The sequence below is a fragment of the Silurus aristotelis genome, assembly GCF_946808225.1.
Source record: "Silurus aristotelis genome assembly, chromosome: 2".
Taxonomy (NCBI): Eukaryota; Metazoa; Chordata; class Actinopteri; order Siluriformes; family Siluridae; genus Silurus; species Silurus aristotelis.
In genome coordinates this window covers 10,215,536-10,235,157 of record NC_139575.1, presented here as the reverse complement: position 1 = coordinate 10,235,157, position 19,622 = coordinate 10,215,536, and the positions used below count along the sequence as shown (strand labels likewise).

General features: G+C 38.3%; 1 protein-coding gene and 1 long non-coding RNA gene across 2 annotated transcripts; both read right to left on the bottom strand.

Annotated features, from left to right (window-relative positions):
- Positions 1–3,876: 3,876 nt before the first annotated feature.
- On the bottom strand, positions 3,877–9,333 carry LOC310722485. The gene is made up of 3 exons (XR_014532388.1): positions 9,232–9,333; positions 4,137–4,217; positions 3,877–4,045 (listed from the first exon to the last, which is right to left on the bottom strand). It is a non-coding gene; the product is annotated as an uncharacterized lncRNA (long non-coding RNA).
- Positions 9,334–14,864: 5,531 nt separating this feature from the next.
- mafaa (MAF bZIP transcription factor Aa) lies at positions 14,865–17,209 on the bottom strand. The gene has a single exon (XM_083534925.1). It carries the CDS (start codon positions 16,049–16,051, stop codon positions 15,059–15,061), a length of 993 nt encoding a protein of 330 aa, XP_083391051.1. The 5' UTR covers positions 16,052–17,209; the 3' UTR covers positions 14,865–15,058.
- Positions 17,210–19,622: the final 2,413 nt, after the last annotated feature.

The window sequence follows — 19,622 nt, the reverse complement described above, 5'->3', positions numbered from 1 at the left end:
AATAAAAAGACTTCATTTTAAATCAACAGGAGAACTATAATCCACTGAGTTTCCATCCCCAAAGAACTCAAAAAGTATTTAAAAATACATGGAGCATGCAGTGTATTTTTGTCATTTTATGAGGTTAATATTGATACTTCTGCTAGAGATGATACTAACACAAGCAGTGCAGCTGTGGCTGCAGTGAAAGGAAACTTGTTGTACTGTGTTTATTGTGTTTCTTGCTTTACTAATGCCATTGATTCTCACTGCATGAGATTCCTGTCTGTGATGCAGCACTCTGTTATAGTGCATGTATGTAAAATATTGATGGTTTCTATATCTGTGGTGTCATAATGATGGTTTTAAGAGGTGGATTGATTCAGGTAGGACACTGCTGAAGCCTAGGTGTGAAATGCACAGCCCGCTACTGCTCATTAGTTTTAGGGGTGCTGCCATTGTTAAAAAATTACACCTTCGACAGTCTAAACAATATTTCAACCTAAGCATAGGAATCTTACAGCAAGATTGGGAGAAAAGTAACTTTTCGTAAAGTCTGTAACAAACTTGACTTGAGTAAGAATGAGCTAAGGGATTGGGAGGAGGAAAGCCAGAAAACAGAGGTTAAGAATTTAAGGAAAAATAAGCAATGGGTTTAAATCAACCAAGGGCATGTACGGGTGGTTGCTCCAAAAATGTTTATGGTTTAAATCGGGGTCACCACAAGAGGAAATCGCAAGACAGCTAGGGTGTCATAATTTATCACAACACCACTCAGTGATGCAGTATGGGAATAAGAGATGCAGGAAAATGCAGCGATCTCCAATATGCATGACCTCATACTGCCAATGCCTCTCACCACAAGACATACCAACCACAATGTGAGACGAGACAGATGATTTGTCAGCCTCTCCCTTTCTCCAGCTCATGCCTTTGTGCTAACCAGCTGCCAGCGCTAACACGCCTCTTCCAGTCCCCACAACCAGTCTTCTGTCTTTTTCAGTAACTCTACATACCACACTTTTGGGACTCTTCTCTCCACCCTTTTCTCAGGCACTGCGCTGAGTGTGCACTCTTAACACAAAACTTTTATTCTGTGTTTTCGTTCACCTCAACATTCATTAGGCCGTCTGCATAAAGTGTAACATGAGTGAAGAAAACTAGGACATAAAAAAAAAAACTGGGAGACCTGTCTTTCAACAAAAAGTGTGGAAAAAGTTTTGTTTAATAATAACAACACTATGTGTAATGGAAAAGAAACAACAAACACAAAACAGGATGGAATGCATAATTTTTTAATAACAGCATGTTCTTAATTAGTTTGATTACTTTTATTCTTTAGCAGCTTTCCAACTTAAACATTCCTTTTTTCATATGACAGAAAAACATGACATCTTCATTCTTAATCCTGGCCAAGCACACAGTGGATTCGGAGCAATGAACCAGGAATACTGGCCACATTGCTGGAATACATCCTGTATAGGACACACACAAAGTCACAAATTCATCCACATTTAGAGTAATTACACATAGTTAGTCCACCTTCAACATTTTTTTTTAAGTAAATTGGAGGAAACTTTGAAAACACAGAAGAACCCCAATTTGTATCAATTTATTTAAAACGTAAACAAATGGCAACACACTGTCAGAGCTGTGTCATAGAAATTTAATCCAAACCTCTTGGCCAATCACAATCTAGAATCCACAGCAATTACGAAAATTTCACAGGAAAAAAGTTAAATAAAACCTTCCAAAGAACCAGATCTAATTCGACAGAAATGTTGTAACAGCTGTCATCTAAATGCAATTTTTTTTTTTTTTTTAAGAATCAAATGTTTTATTCTTCTGCCAAGTCTGAAGTGTTCCAGATGTGCCAAAAAAGTAGTGCGGAGAAATAAGAGTGTGCGAGAAACAGGCAGGGTGAGTGAGAGCAGATTGCGAGAAAAATATGTGTTGACAGAAAGAGTGAGCGAGAGATGAGTGAGCGAAGGAAAAAAGAGAGAGATGAGAAAGGTCCGGTCTAGATACTGACTTTAGTAAATCACACTGAATGGTGTGTAAGTCTGCATTTTCCCTGAAGCACCATGAATCTGTCATAGGCGATAAAAAGCAGTCAAGAGCCATGGTCTCTTTCATCTTGTTGGCTGAAGGGGGGGTTGTGCTGCCTTAATCCTCAGACCAACACTGTGACCAAGTTCTGTCTGAGATTTAAAATGTCACCTTACTTTTTACTAAAAATATATATATATCTGTATTATTTAGCTTGAACAAGTCACCTAGAGACTGTAATTCTATTAGAAAAAATTATTACCAAAAAAGAGAATTAAAAATAATGAGGTAAAGAAAAAAACGTAGTTAAAAAAAACCCCCACAATATTAGTGCTTGCCAGACCACAGTCCATTTACTTGATAATAGGAAGCAACTGTTTAAAGATAGCAGTAGATGTTCTTTCTTAGATAGCCTAAAAACCGCAATTTCCGAGAAGTTTACTGAACAATCACTGCACATTTGATTACTTCAGTTTAATTACTTAAAATTTCAACTCAAACAAACCCTAACTTCATTGTGAAGTTCATTTTAACACAGTTAGCACTGCCTGACTCAATAGTATATGATTAGAGACAAGAAATGATGCTTCAGCACTATCCAGTGTCACCCAGAAGAGTATGAGTTCCCATTCGAGCCTGGATCTTCTCATGTTTTTTTCCTCTCTTCACTTCCAGTTTGCTCATTTGAGATAAATTGAAACTTTAATATCTGGGTTTCGGTAAAGCTAATTTGTGACAGTCCTGAAAGAAACTGATTTCATTTGACAAACTGAACAAACAAAATAAATAAAATTGAATATTTTTGTAAAAAAAAAATCTAGATTTTGATCAGTCTCATGTTTTAGCACCATCTTAGTTTATCTTTATTTTTATTGGTATATTGGAAAAAATACTAATACCTTTCTAATAAAACAATATAGAGGTGGAAATGATTGGAAAAATTATATGTTAGAACATAAATAAATTATAAACAAAATTTCTGTTTAATATAAATAAATGGTAAACAGAAGTTCTTTGTATTTATCACTTATATAATAATAATTGATATGATTGACAGATTTCCTCAAAGTATGACTGATTTCCTCTTTTCTCAATACAAGCCAGTAGATTTAATGTTCTACATAGTTTGCCCTAAGAATAAGTGCATGAATGGACACTATATGGACCAAAGTTTGTGGACACCTCACCATACTTTGTGTATAAATGTATATTGACACCAACAATTCTGATGCACAAGTTGCTGAATGGTTTTGAACATTTTCATGGTTCAGCTCATTGAAGGTCTTCCTGATCTCCCATCGTCTTCCAGCACGCGTGCCACTCAAAACACCTCGAACGATTGATTGCAGCATCGCCGTATGTCAAATGTCTCTGTGTCAGCTTTGCTCAGTTTTACACAACATTTCTTCTTTGTTCTAACTTGCAGAACATAATAAAATCACGGACGTGGTAACGTGTTCAAATTAGCACCAGCTAGCACCATTAGTCTCAAAACTTTTTGACACCACCGTATTTTAAGGATTTCATCAGTCAATGTTAACATAGATAATAATTATACACAAAAGTAACTTTTAGGGTGAGTATATCATACAGTTTTGGAAAACAATGACATTAACTCAGAGGACTTGTTTTTAACTCAAAATAGTAGATGGGATTTAGCTGTTGAACATCATATTGACTCTTTGTATTCAACACAAAGATAAAAAGACTTCATCAAAGACTTTTTGAAGCAAACACATGATGGTGTTAATACAGTAAAAAATATATAGCAAAAATATGCCAAAGCATTTAGTTTCCAATGATCAGGACTTTAAATGGGTTAAAGGTTTTCTTATCCTTGTCAAAAAGAATTGAGTTTAAATCCCAAAAGATTCAAAGAGCCAAGTTCAACTCTTTGGCAATATCTCTACTGAATGTCTGTAATTGTAATCTATTCTGTTCTCCGGCCCACCGGCTGTTTCCGAGTGTGAACGCTGCTGTAGCTTTATTCTTCTGCCAAGTCTGGAGAAAAATGGCACTGGAAAAAAAGAAGTAGAGCAGGAGAGAAGTGAGCGGTTGTGTATGAATCGGAGTTATTTGTAAGTCTATTGACTCGCTCCCTCACTCACTTTCAGTCACTGTGTTAGTTTTTTCAATGAATCCAGAGCCTATCCTGGGAACACTGGATGGGAGGCATGAAGATATCCAGCCTGGAACATAAATGCATACATGCACTCATTTACAACTACTGTCAATATATCTTAGCCAAGTCACCTCCTAGCGTGGTTTCAGAGGTGGTAACAATCCTGAAAAAACAGACAAAACTGTCTTGAACAGAGAAATGTGAACCATCATACTATTAACTGTGCTGCCTCAAGACTAGAGATCCACTTAGTATATTTACACCCTGATCACAGTGTATACTGTCTTTAAACATTTATAAAACAATGAGAATTTTCCATCCTTTTTCTCTCTTTTGGTCATTCCTTAGCTTAACTTTTCTCTCTCTCTCTCTCTCTCTCTCTCTCTCTCTCTCTCTCTCTCTCTCTCTCTCTCTCTCTCTACCTCTCTCTCTCTCTCTCTCTCTCCCTCTCCCTCTCTCTCTCTCTCTCTCTCTCCCTCTACCTCTCTCTCTCTCTCTCTCTCTCTCTCTCTCTCTCTCTCTCTCTCTCTCTCTCTCCCTCTCTCTCTCTCTCTCTTTCTCTCTCTCTCTCTTCCCTCTCTCTCTCTCTCTCTCTCTCTCTCTCTCTCTCTCTCTCTCTCTCTCTCCCTCTCTCTCCCTCTCTCTCCCTCTCTCTTTCTCTCTCTCTCTCTTCCCTCTCTCTCTCTCTCTCTCTCTCTCTCTCTCTCTCTCTCTCTCTCTCCCTCTCTCTCCCTCTCTCTTTCTCTCTCTCTCTCTTCCCTCTCTCTCTCTCTCTCTCTCTCTCTCCCTCTCTCTCTCTCTCTCTCTCTCTCTCTCTCTCTCTCTCTCTCCCTCTCCCTCTCTCTCCCTCTCTCTCTCTCTCTCTCTCTCTCTCTCTCTCTCCCCTCTCTCTCTCTCTCTCTCTCTCTCTCTCCCTCTCTCTCGTTAAAAATGCTTCTGAGGTACCAATGACCAGTGTTCCTGTCCTTTTCTTCTCTTCAAATCTTCCCAACTCATCCTACCTCTGGATGGAGTTCTCTTCAATTAGAGACACTCTGTGCAGCTGGGGATGGTTCCACATCTACGGCCTAAAGATCCATGAAGATACTGAGCAATTTAAGAACTTTGAGGATGGATTTAAATTGTAATTAATATCAACAGTATACTACAATGGCTCAGGCCCACAAGTTGCATAACAGGTTTTGCATTTATGCACCGATCCCTGCACACTTGAACAATGATGGACCTGTAATCTTTAAACATTTGGTGCACACCCCCAGATGATGGTGGGTTATTGTTTGAGTCTGGTTTCTCTCAAGGTTTCTTTCTCATGTTATCTCAGGGAGATATTCCTCAACACAGTCCCCACTGGCTTACTGATTAGGGATAAACTTATAAACTTATGCACTTTTTTATACAGGTTTAAAACAGAGACAAAAGTGCTATACAAATAAAAATAAATAGAATTGAACTGAAGTGAACAAGCTAAAGAATGTAAACTTGAACATATACCATTTTGCAGGTGGTATGGTTCAAATGCAAATACAGGGATGCTGCCCAGGTCTAGTGAAGTACTGGGCTATTGATTGCTGATTATACCTAATGCCACTGAAAAACAATTTCCATGTGAACAATTGCATTACTTTTATTTCACAATAGATTTCACAAATATGTAAATACACATACACATAACACAAGTCCAAAGACCTTAGACATTAGACACGGCTAAGCCCAGTGTCCTGTAACATACTTTTTTTTTTTCTCAGAGATCTGCAGACGAGGGAAGTGAAAGCTAGAAGAACACACTGATTTTAATAGGTCAGCAAAAACATGACATTAGTCGAGGTTATAGGAGGTCAAAATGTCTGAAAAACCAAGAAGTACTACAGAACTGTCACATGCAGGTCGGCTGCTTAAACACTCCAGTAAATCCCACTTGAGTCATCAAAAAATCACCTGCTCGGTTTTTCAGTCTAAAACAGAAAGGTGACCTGGTGACAGAGAACAAACCTTTTCATATTTCTGAATTTATAACAATTCACACAACATTTGTGCAGCTTTGTTATGCTGTGCAGGCACTTGTCTTTGGTGTTATCATTTGGGTATTCATGACTCCTTAAACAAAGGCATCACTGTAAAGCAATACAATCCAGTAAGGTCCTTCTAACTGATCACCTAAATCCTGTGAGGAAACATTTCTACATTTTCTGATAGGAGTGGGGTTTTTTCCAGGATTATTTTGCCAAGGGTTCACTACATAGACTGACAGGGATGAAGATAATGGAAAGTATACAGTGTGCGCTGGCATTCACTGTAACCAGATCTCAACCCAGCTGAACACATATTCTGGAGCGACACGCTTAATTTTTCACTAACTGAGCAAAAATCATTTTGGGGGGAAAAGGTGTTCATCACTCCAGGACAGTTCCAAAGACAGTCTGCCTATGCAAACTGAAGCTGTTTAATTGGCTTGCGTTGACTCATGACCATAATAATACACTTTGCTTTTATTTCGTCTGTCTATCTTCCGTCTTCTGTTTTTTAATTGTATAGGACATAGCCGCTGTGTTGAGCTGCATTCACATGGAAAGTCATAATTCGAGAACTGACAGTTGATAAAGAGATTTTGAATAACACATATACTACACTACTCCTGAATTCTGAATTCTTGATTCTGATTGGCCAAAAGGTGTAGCGTAATTAGAGTCAATACATCACAGATATATATTATTTACATATAATTATAATAACATAGAGCTGCTGTTACCTCAGTGACCACAGGAACTAATTTTCTTTGTTTAAACATATTGTAAATATAAATGTATTTATAAATAAATAGAACGGTTAGTGCTGGAAAATTGGTTAAAAAAAAAAAAAAAGGTGTATGAGGAATAAAACAGTTCAGATTTGTAATATCAAACTTCCTTGGTATTGATTATTTTCCAATAAGTGCATTGTATTTTTCTTTACTACTATACTGTACAGACGTTACATGGCTGATTGTTTATGCCTTCAGATGCATTGCTGGCATGTGTGTATGAGTAGGTGTGTGTTATGAAAATGTCTCTGAAATCAGCCGAGCTTGTTTTACTGCTTTAGCAAAAAATTATTGTGGCATTTATTTTTTTTATGCAGCTGTTTACCCACAAAGCAACGGGGGACGTTCTGCTGTTGACGAGGCAGATGACTGACAGAAGGCCTTTTCACACACTAATTGGTGCCCCGTGTGAGGATTCGGGTCTCTTTAGAGCTCTGCCTCTCACTACTCATATAATCAGCTCAAATTCCACATTTAGGCCGCTGTTTGTTCGACTGCTTGTTTATTTATTTGTTGATTTTAGGCTGCGCGCAAACAATAAACTAAAACGGCCCCCCACCTCCCCCCGAAAAATCGCTGGGGTTGCACATTTTTCCCCTGTGATAGCATGTTTTCGCTTTGTCTATTCAGCATGGAGCATGTCAGCGCGCGGGTGTGTTTGTGACAGCCGGCTGCGCAGTGCGAGAGCTCGGGCTCCGCCGCTCAACACCGGGAAATTGCTTTTTCCCTTCTTCCCTTCAGCGCATCGGGGCTGTGCCGAGTCTCCTCTGGTTGAGCACAAGTGTGTGTGTGTGTGTGTTTGTGTGTTGAGGGGGGAGGAGACGTTCCACGGTAATGACTTCGCCGCTGTTCGGAGAGTGCACGTTGTGTGTGCCCTATAGGTCACTCACTCAATCCTGAAAGCGGACTAAATAATTATTAATACCTCTTGAGCGTTAATAGAGCTTCATAGGCGATTTATCAAGCTGTCGATTTGTTTAGGGGGTTCAGCTGCTACAGCACTCTGTTATTTCCCAACATGGGACAGCAAAGGAGCTATGTGAGTGCAAAAGCACACAGCTCACCCTGACCACTAATAACAGTCCACTCACTAAATAATCCTCGATTAGGGGAATAATAATTGTGCTTAATATCATGTCTGTAATGTGCCTAGTGGTCAATTCAGTTCAGTTTTGATTTTAAGAGCACATTTAGCAATTGTTCCAAAGCAGCTTTGTAGAAAGAAATAGATTGCAACTATACATTTTAGTGCTTTAAAGTAATCCCTGTGCATTTACCCCTAATGGCCGAGCCAAAAGGTTAGAAAAAAACTCCCTGAGATGAGGTTAGAAAGAAACCGTGAGAGGAATCAGACTCAAAAGGAAACTTATCCTCATCTAAGTGACACTGAATGTCTATTTATTACAGTTCCATCATTGTTGAGGTTATCAACTGTTCACTGATGGACACTTGAATGTAAAATCTGTTTAATCAGCTGTAGTCTCAAGTCACTGGTCAAGTATTTTTATCATCATTTCAGCATTACATTAAAAAAATAGGTATTTCTTTGAATTAGGCATTTGCATTTAATCAAAAGTTTGAGTAATAAAATTATACTTTGTAACTTTTTTCTTTCTGTGAACTTCAGGAAATGCAACTTCCTGTTAAACATATGAATGTTTTAGAATGAAAAAAGGGAACTGTGCATTTTTTATAACCTATAGTGAATGACTTTTGGGAAAAGGGTGTTTCATGCATGAAGTGTGTAATGCATTTTCACACATTGATACCAAAGAATAATAATTCAAAACAATTTAATATCAAGCATTTAAATGACTATAGTGTTTTAGGTTGGTTAATATGCTTGAGATTATTTCTCGAACACATGCTCATGGGAATCTGTGGAGGACACTTTACATGACTAAACTGTCTTTAACTTTCACTTAACAAACATATTTACTTTCAGTTGTAAAGTCAAACACAATAAGAATCCTATCACATACAAATTTCTTATTTCTTAAATAAATGCAAACACATTTTTTTTCTAATCAAGGATCAGTATTTAAACTAATTTTGTGCCTGTCATGATTTTTACAAAAAATTAGTAAACAAATATGTTTTTTATGCATTCATTTAAGGTCTGCTCTTATCCATTTTTTTAAATCACTATCATAAAATCTTCTGTGTTTAAGTTGCGCCTTGCACGAGTAATGCATAAACCATACACACTCGCTGTGTAACCTGCAAGTGTGTGAAAGGCTTGTCAATCCTTTGTGGTTGTGTGGGTGTGTTGTCTGCCTCCTACCGTAAACCGAGCCCGTAGAGACGCTGACTACAGGGGAATCTCATCGGCAGTGCAGCCGAGACGCCAGAGAACACAGAAGCTCTTCCTCTGCCTCTCTCGATTTCCACTCTTCTGTCTTCCTTTACTCTTGTTCTTCTTTCCAAGTGCACACTACAGCTGAAGATCACGTTGCGTACACATTGGTAAAATGTCACCTATTAATAAGCATATTCAATTACTAATGTACATCATGGCCTATGGACAAGTGAACTTTGCAGCACTGATGCATAGTGATATATAAAAAAATGTATTAAAAATACAAAAATATATATATACATATGCACAACATAATATAGAGACTGAATATGGGAATGTATATATGTAAATACATGCACTTGTACCAAATTGTGTATGTGCTCTTCAGTCGGATTCTTTTCGAGATCGAAGTGGTCGTTGTCGCACGCAACCTCTGACTCAGCACGAGCAGAAAGGAAGAGAGGAGGCGAGCTGTGTCACATCTGACTGAACATTAAGATAGAAGGATCTACAGCAGGTCCAAAAAGTAGTAGCAAGTTCAACAATGACAAATGTCACAGTTGTAACCTGAGGCAGGCTTTTATGAAGAGACTTGCTATTATTTCTAGTTAATACATCCATAAAAGGGCTTTTTTTTTTACAGAGAGTTTTTATTGAAATGTCAGTGTTAGTTCTCTTAATAAACCAGCAGCATCTGCTCCAAAAGAAATAGCAATTCATTTTAAAATATGCATTTTCTTTTATTTAAAGAAAAATCCCCTAATACATTAGATGACAATCATTTGTGGACACTTAACCATTTTACTCATGTGATACTTGTCCAAAATTGTTCCTACATTTTACAGAATGTCTTTGTATGCAGTATCATTACAATTTCCCAAGAACTAAAATGCACGTATCTGTTCAAGCATGACAATACCCCAGTGCACATCTACATTGAGTTTATCAAGGCTAGTGTCCTGCACAGAACCCTGACCCCATTACCACTATGCATTTCTTTAGGATAACTGCAACACCGATTAAACCTGGACCTCCTCAGCCAACCTTACTCTTGTTCTTGTGACTAAATGATCATGAATCTCTACAGCTACACTTTATATATTGCTATGCCTTTTTAAAAGCATGAAGCTTATTCTAATAGCAAATCGAGACTATATCTAGTACAGGATGTTTAGAGTGGGTGTCCACATACATTTGGCCATGTGATGTACATATTGATCATAGTCATTACATACTCATCACTGACAGCTTTGGTTCATACAGGGGTGGGTTAATAAGCTGCAAAAGGGGTCAGTAGACACATTGTATGGACTCAAAGGCTTTTGGAGGTCAGAGGAGGTCATGCAACCTCTTAAACCCTTTTCTCCAGGAGCTTACTCACATCCTTTTATCTTCTCTTTTACACAGCCTGCTTTCCAAAATTTAAATGTTGGAGATTCATTCATTCAAATAGATGCATGTAATGGATAGGATCAGAAATGTAACTGAGAGCATCAACTTGAAAAAAATTTTTTTTTATCTTTTGGCACAAGCATTGATGGACAAATGTGTAATGAAGGATGTAGTTGATATGGAAGTAGATGGTCGATGTATTTGTTGCATTTAGCTTCACAATATTTGCAAATCATGCAAATAATTTTAATTCTCTAAAGAAAAAAGATTTAGTACACAAGAATGGCATAATTCCTTTCCACTATGAGCAATGTCGTTTCCTAAGTGTGCAGCCAATAAAATGGACTTTAGTGGGTTAATTAGATTGAATTTGGAAAGTGTTTAAATTGCTCATTAGCCACTTTTGTGCCAAATCCGGAGCCAAACCGGACTCTTAGTGTTGATGAGGTGTCAGAGGTTACTGCTAATGTGCATAGATTATCCTGGAAAGAATCTGATCTATAGTCACATTTCTTAGATTACAAAAAGCACTATTTATATACAATCTCTTTAATATGACTGTGTGATTTTTGTATAAAAAAATTTTTTTCAATTGTATTAAATGCGTCAGGATTTTTATTTAGCTGTCTTACTTCGGGGTTTATTTCCAGTTCGGATCTTCTGAACCTGATTATTTTTACAGTCTTTCGGAAATGAGAGATGGCACAGATTAGCAGGTGAGGGAGGGGTTGGTCGCTCTCAGAGATAAATGAGGGTCTCGATACGATCAGATAGATCAATTTCCGAACAGAGCGATAAATCACAACGTCTGTAGCCGAGCGCATGAAGCAGCGCTGTAGTTCTACCACCTGTAGGTGTCCTGGTGGTCTGACTCGGTCAATTAATCAGCTGAAGGGTTGAGATTTATTTTGTTCACAAAGATTTCTATTAAAATATAATCCAATTTTGTTTTTGTATCTAATAATTCGTGTATATGTACGATTTCTTTAATTTTGTAAGAGCCGCTTATTGTTGAAAAACGGAGGAGTGAATAGGGAGTGAGAGAAGGAGCCAGAAAGAGTAAGAGAGAGAGAGAGAGATGGAAAGAAATAGATGGAAAAGCAGAAAAATCGAGTGAGATGGATAAAGAAAGCGTTTATGCTTTAATTTTGCTTATTCGTTAATTAAAGCAATAACAACGTAAATTATAATAATTAACACGCTATAATAATAATAATAATAATAATAATAATAATAATAATAATAATAATAATAATAATAATAATAATAGAGGCGCGTCATTTCTCCCGACATTTATTTAATTTAATTAAATTTATTTTGTTACAATTACTTTTAATAACTTTACATACGCTTTTTTAATAAACGGCTATTAATATATATTAATAAAACAAAACAAAAAAGCAGTAAATAAAAACATAAAAGACACCAATATTAAAATGCGTCTACTATATACAATGTGTTTTTTTTTTACAGTTATCTTAGTGATAAAAAATATATTAAATTGAATACAAATATTTAATTAAATAAATAAATGTTTATGTTTCATTTTTATCATTACAATTATTTATTATGAATAACTAGTATACTGAATTCCCATTCCAGCAGTAAATCCATGTGTGGTACAGAGGGATTTTTAGTCCAATCGAAGAGCCAAAGAAACGCGTATGACACAAGTTTTTATTAAACTTTTATGAAAACAAGATTCTGAACAACATTCCATTCAGAAACATTTCAGATTGGACGTATTGACACGTATAGGACATTAGATGTTTCTAGAATAAATATATAGAAATCATGTATATACAGGGTTTTTTTACACGTACAGCCCATGTCTGAGTCCAGATCATCTCAAGCCTCCATGTGCTCCATAGGAAAGTAATGTACAGAGAGAGACTGCGTTTACACTGTGTGGTGCCATTCCCAAAAAAACATCTCATATACAGGAGGAAGATCTGACTCCACTGGAACAACAACTACAGCAACAACAAAATCCTAAGGACTCTTTGTATTATAGTGATGATAGCATTGGATTTTGCAGGTACATCAGGCTACTGAGACAAGAAGGGTGGTGTTTTAGAAATATGCTGAGAATCAACTATTGCACACTTCAGAACTCCTCTGAAATAACCATCACGTCTTGGTTAGTCTGGTTTATGGATGTTTCAATTCTGCTTATGAACAATGACCAGGAGTGTATTGTGTCTAACAAGAGCAACAACAACAACAACAACAACAAAGAATGCAGCATATTTTAGAGCAGTCACATGGTAAAAATCTACCCAGAATCCATTCGGGGTGAATATAAAAATGGCATAATTTTGTGTAATATTTTGAAAACTTCAAATCAATCCACATCGAATCCGAATTATTTTCTATTTGATTGCTATTCCCTTTTTAAGCACAGTGAAATGCACATTCAAATTCAGTCCTTTGATGAGTAAATATACAAGAGAGAGAGAGAGAGAGAGAGAGAGAGAGAGAGAGAGAGAGAGAGAGAGAGAGAGAGAGAGAGAGAGAAATAGAGAGAGAGAGAGAGAGAGAGAGAAGATGTAGCAGCATGTTTTATGCAGTATTTGATGTCACCTTCGATAAACACAGAGAAATGAATCGCAGCATCATATTCCCCAATTCCTTCTGTTCCAGTGCAGTGCGCATTTTATCTCATCTCTTATATTATCGTACATTTGTTTTCCAATAGAAAGAATATTTGTTAATCTATTTGCATGCTTTTACATACAAACATTGCAGACGTTGCGTTTTCTTTCTTTTTTTTATATAAATAACAAGCAAAAAAAAAAATATTCGGGGGAATAAATTCAAAATAAACACACTGAATTCTACATATTTACAAGTTACAAGTGAGAATAAATAAGTCAATAAGTCTGGCTCAGTTCGTTAAGAGTATGTGGCACTGTTTTTTGGTTACATTGAACATTAAAAAAAAAAGAAAAGAAAAGAAAAGAAGAGAAAAAGAAAGAAAAATGAGGGTCGGCGGTGTAAAAACCTTCCTGCATTTTTGTAGTTGTTGAGGGATGTGTTCCAATAAGTGCATCTTTACTAAAAGTCTAAAAGACACTGTTCAGGACAGATTTAGAAGATGGAGAGTACAGGACTAATCAAGGGCCATGCTTGTTTGTTTTTTTTTATTCATCCAAGTGTATGAGAACGATAGAAAGGGTTTAGAGATTTAGTGACCATACATGTCCCGCATGCAGGGTTGGAGGGTGGATGCAGGCTGCAATTCTTCCTTCTCAGGTTCATGATTTATTTACTACAAACAGTACAAACATGTCGAATAGGTTCGACAATGTATTGCTTTTTTTCTTCCTCCTCCCTTTTTTCATTCATTCTTTGTGTTGCAAATTCCTCTTTAGTCCAGACAAAAAAAACAACAACAATAAATAAATAACATTTCAGTTCCACACGTCTCCTGTTGTCGGATCCTTTAAGACTGTTCAGAAGTCTGAGAACACCACAACACCAATACACCGCTGGTGTGACCATGTAAGACTTTTTTCTTTCTTTTTATTTTTTATTATATATATTTTCTATATTAAAAAATGGCATAGGATAAAGAGTCCAAAAGCACGCTGTTTTGTATCTGGAGGTGATGCATGGTGAGTCCACGTTTGATAGGTCAAGAGTTGAGGTCTTAGCTTTTTTTCTATGAGCACACTACCTTTAAGACTTATAGAGTTGAAGGTCTGTTGCGCGCGCGCACAAACAGCGGGTCAATGCGCACAGTCACGCGCACGGACTGTATGGAGTGTGCGTTTGCTGGAAAGATGTTTGCATATGTAGACTTATGTAATGATGCGAGTCCTTGGCTTATTTTTTTTCCTGTGAAAAGGACACAGCAAAATCCCCAGTGAACAAATGCAAATAAAAAAGAGAACTAAAATGTACCTTTTTTTAGTTGATGAGGTGGGAAGTTTGTTTATTTATTGTGTGTATATTGTATATGCATATTTGCCCTAGAAAGTTTTTATTTAAAGGACACACACCAAAGTTGTGTTTGTGTGTGTGTGTGTGTGTGTGTGTGTGTGTGTGTGTGTGTGTGTGTGTGTGTGTGTGTGTGTGTAAACACTGAAAGGTACATTTTAGTACCCTTTTTACGACAAATATTTTATATATATATATATATATATATATATATATACGTGAACACATGCTATATATATATATATATATATATATATATATATATATATATATATATATATATATATATATATATATATTGCATGTGTTAATTCAGCATCTGGGATTTTGCTGTGCAGGAACTGTTACCTAAATAAAAATCAAATAAATTTCACACTCATAAAAATGAAAGTAAAAAATTTTTTAAATTAAATTAAAAATTACTCAGTTTGTGCGGGATAAAACAAAACAAAAACAAAAAAAGGAGCTGAAACAGTTCTCACATGAAGAAATCCGCTGTTGAGGTTTTCCCGTGACTGCCGTTCGACGGGTCCCGGTTGGAGTTGCTGCCGCCGCCGCTGTTGAAGGTCCGGCCTGCGAGCTTCTCGTACTTTTCTTTATACATGTCCCTCTCCTTGGCCAGGCGCGCCACGTCCTGCTTCAGCTGCTCCACCTGGTTCTGCAGCGTGCACTTTTCCGACTCGAGCATGTGCCGCTGCTGGACGCGCTTGTAGCGGCACGACTGCGCGTAGCCGCGGTTCTTCAGCGTGCGCCGCTTCTGCTTCAGGCGGATAACCTCCTCCTTGCTGAAGCCGCGCAGCTGCCGGTTTAGCTCGCGCACGGTCATGCTGACGAGCTGCTCGTCCGAGAAGCGGTCCTCGAGGCGCGCGTGCGCGTGGTGGCCGTGGTGGCCGTGGTGGTGGTGCGCGTGGTGCGCGTGCGCCGCGTGGTGGTAGCCGTTCGTGGAGGTCGTCAGGTCCTCGCCGACGTACTGCTGGCCCCGGAACGTGTCGTAGGGCTGGTGGTGGTGATGGTGGTGATGGTGCGCGTTGCCAATCAGCGCCTCGACCGCGTCCTCGGGGGTCAAGTTCAACGCCTCCGGGCTGATGTGGTGCTGGTAGTTAGGGATCCAGTAGAAGTCCTCCAGCTGGGGTTTGCCCGAGGCGCCTTGAGTACTGTTACCGCTGTTGTTTCCACCGTTGCTGATGCTGCTGCTGCTGCTGTTGTTGTTGTTGTTGTTGTTTACTCCGAGGTTCTGGACGGGCTGTGTGCCGGGACTCGGTGCGCAGAAGCTCGGCGAGGAAGGCACGGACGAGCACGGCGTGCTGATCGGCGTGGAGGACAAGGAGCCTGGGGGTAAGCGGTGGCAGTAACGCTCGGCCTCGGGGGGCTCCTTTTTAACCTCAAACTTCATGAGGTCGAAATCATTCACGTACTCGATGGCCAGGGGGCTGTTGGGGAGGTCGGCGCTCATGGCGAGGTCCGTGGCCATGTCAGTCCATGCGAGGACACGTGCAGCCTCAGAGCCAAAGCGAGTGGGAGTGAGAGGCCCTGTCCTGCCCTGTCCTGAGATGTCCTGCCCTGTCCCGTAAAGACGCTGCTGTTCTTCTGGTTTTAACGCGTAGATTTCTACCGTCTTCTATTTATAGCAGAAGGACTAGACAGGCACCACACGTGGAAACTCAGTTGTCCACCTGCCAGGTCGTCTCCTCGCTCCTCTTGTTGACAACTTCACTCGGGTCAAATGCACGAACAGGAACTCGACCCTTCAGAACTTCAGAGCTTGCTTGTCCTGAGTCTTGCTGTTCCTGTCCTTCAGGTGAAGCTCTAATTATTAATAATGCCAAAAAAAGCACAGGATAAAGTTTGAGTCTTTTTTTTTTTTTTTTTTGCACGGTCGGTTATCCCTTTTCTCCAGCTGTGCCAAGTAGTCCTTCTCATACAGGGACAAGGAGCTGAAAGTTGTCCTCACTCGTGTGGAAGAGCCACCAACAGTACCGACAACTTGAGGGAACCATCAGCCACTTGATCAGTCCGGGTAAGTGGAATGATGAGCTTTTGGGAAAAGTCAGTAAGAAACAGAGCAAGAAAACACTCACATGAAGGAAAAACTAATCACAGTAACATCCACCGATGGGACAGAACACAGAAAGTCTTTCAGCAGATATCCTGAGCTCATGGAGTAGCTTGTGCTCCGAGAAGGATGGCTCTGATATATTTCTTGTTGTTGTTGTTGGAGAGGTTAATGAATATATGATCCCTGTTAACAGCTTATTCTGTTTTCCCAGCGATTTCTCTCTCTCTCTCTCTCTCTCTCTCTCTCTCTCTCTTCGACCGACTTCCCACTGTGCCACTGGACTATACAGAGAGCAAGCAAGCACATGAGTTTATTTATACAGACAGATGCTTAAACCCCGCCCCTCCGCGGACCAATGGAAAGACGCAGCGCCAGGTTCGTTTGCATATTCCGTATTCACTCCTTACAATAGGACCAGCTTCGACACGCCCCCTAGCGACACCTGCGTGTATTAGCATACACTAAAGCGGAGGCCAAAAGGAAGAGGCGTTAGTTTGAGAAAAAGGAGAAACGTGAGAAGTTTGTGTGTTGACAGGATGTCCAAAGCGATGTCATAAAATATCCTGATATAATAACAGACCAAATGGTTCAACACAGTGGAGATAAATATGTGATAATTTCTCGATCAATCAATCAATCAATCAATCAATCAATCAATCAATCAATGTTTATGGATAAAAAAGAATCAGTTTTAATGCATTTTAATTAGCAGAAATAATTAATATAGAAATGTACTGCTTTCAAAGAGCAAGATAAAACACAAATCGGATAAACAAAAACAATGAAACAAACAATTGCTAATTGTTATACATGCTTAAATGTTATCTGGCAAACACGAAAAGGTTATAAATAACTAAAGGTAACATTGCATATCAGGACTAAAACAAACAAAAAAAACAAACAAAATAACAAAAACACATTTCTAAAGTAATAACCGAGGCAAAAGCACAATATGTGCTCTAAATGATTCAATAAGTCCATAAGTAAAAATCTAATAATAATAAGGTTTAAGGGGTTTATCCTAATTTCACACCATCAGGATAACTCTATGCACATAATTCATGCCTAGAATAAAAAAAAATTACATTATTTCATTGCAATTATTCTCCATTTCCTATCTAATGCAGCAATGTTAAACAGGCTGAGACAGAAAATGACCCAGAAGATTTTTGCAGTAAGGAGGCAGACTCTCAACCTGGGAAACTGATTTAATCTCTGATTGTAAGGTCAGCAGAGTATGATTCATTATGGAAAGATCTATCACAGCTCATGTTGGTTTAAATGGTTATTGTAAACAATTCGATCAAATACAAGCAATTTCAGTAGGCTCACTTTAAAACCATTTTACATCAAGAAAGAAATGAGATAATCTCTGCATGTTGTATAATAAAAACAACATCCCCTTGCCCCTTTACTTTTGCCACCCAAAATCCACAAGTCTGGACTTGCTATTGTGACAATCATGATTTTACTGTTTAAACTGCTGAGCTTATGGACCATCTTTTCATAAGCCCATTACTAACATCTTCTCATTCTCCTAATGCTTTTTTTTTCACTTTTGAGCCATTCACCTTGATGAACTTAATGTAGCTTATAAATGACAATAAAATAAAGCCCAATATCCGCCGGAAGGAGAGGCGAAGAGGCCCATGAGTTAATTATGATCGAGTTCCCACTAAAGTGCTCAGGCTTTCATGCAATTAACCTCTAATTGCACGTGGACTCATCTGCGAGATGGACAAATAATTAAGTCGCGCTCAACGCACTGCAGCCCTACCGACTCATACGTCTTAATCAGGAAGTGTTTGAGGTTTTTATTATGAAGAAATGTATAGATCCATGTAATAAGGTTGTTATTATACCAGAAAAATACGAATATACATTTTGATGGATTATGTTACTGTGTTAACTCAGGGTTTCAATATACTGGAAGTCCACTGGGCTGCGCAATCTCAGGTTTTCTGTGAATCCAGATCGGCCTATGACTTAAGCATCAGTCCTTTGTGGAATTGTAGAATATAGTGGCTGCCTATGTGTCTTTGCATATAAGAAATGATCTTTTAGTGCAATTCTTTTGATTGAAATAAATGTTAATGACAATTTTGAGGCCCCTCATAACTTGCTCTGTTTTGTCATGGAGTGTCATCACCTGTGTTACAGCAGTCAAGGAAGAGTTTTCAATTATATTTTTTAATTTAATACAGCCATGGTATTCACAATTTATTACTTATGACTTATGATCATTGCGTTTTTATAGATTTAAGTATATTTGACTGATGCTTTTGAATTTAAATTCAAATCCAAATCACTCAAGTTAGTGTACAAATAATGTACTAAGTCGTCTTATTGCTTTAAAGTTCAGGAATAAAAATCTCTATGGCATTTATAAATAAATAGATATAACTACACATTAAAATAAAGTTTTATATTAATAATAATTGATATTACAGTAAAGCTAACCCTATGCTATGAAGAGTTTGAACCTCCACATTGTTAACTGAACAACTGCAAAATACAGCTTATAAACAACTTGTCCATGATTTGAATACGTGTGTGGTATAGTATTGTGCAATAATAAATACTAATAGTATTAATTATTTAGATTAATATACACCTGGGCTCCCTGGTGGTCTAGTGGTTAGGATGCGGCGCTCTCACCGCTGTGGCCCGGGTTCGATCCCCGGTTAGGGAACCCACCCCAGCCATTAGGGTTGCACAAGCCTTAGTGCCGGTACCAAGCCCTGATAAATGGGGAGGGTTGCGTTAGGAAGGGCATCCAGCGTAAAAACGTGCTAAATCAAACATGCGGATGGTCCGCTGTGGCGACCCCTAATGGGAGAAGCCGAAAGAACGTTTTTTTTATACACCTTTTTTGAAACAAGGCAGCACTCCCTTAATTTTGCCAACATACACATCATACAGAACGACAAAAAGAACTGAAATAAGGAACAGCTTTAAAATGTACCTGGTGTGAGAAACCTTTAAT

What these genes read in the sequence shown, in the direction of transcription:
- mafaa (XM_083534925.1), bottom strand. Translation starts at nt 16,051, where the DNA reads ATGGCCACGGACCTCGCCATGAGCGCCGACCTCCCCAACAGCCCCCTG.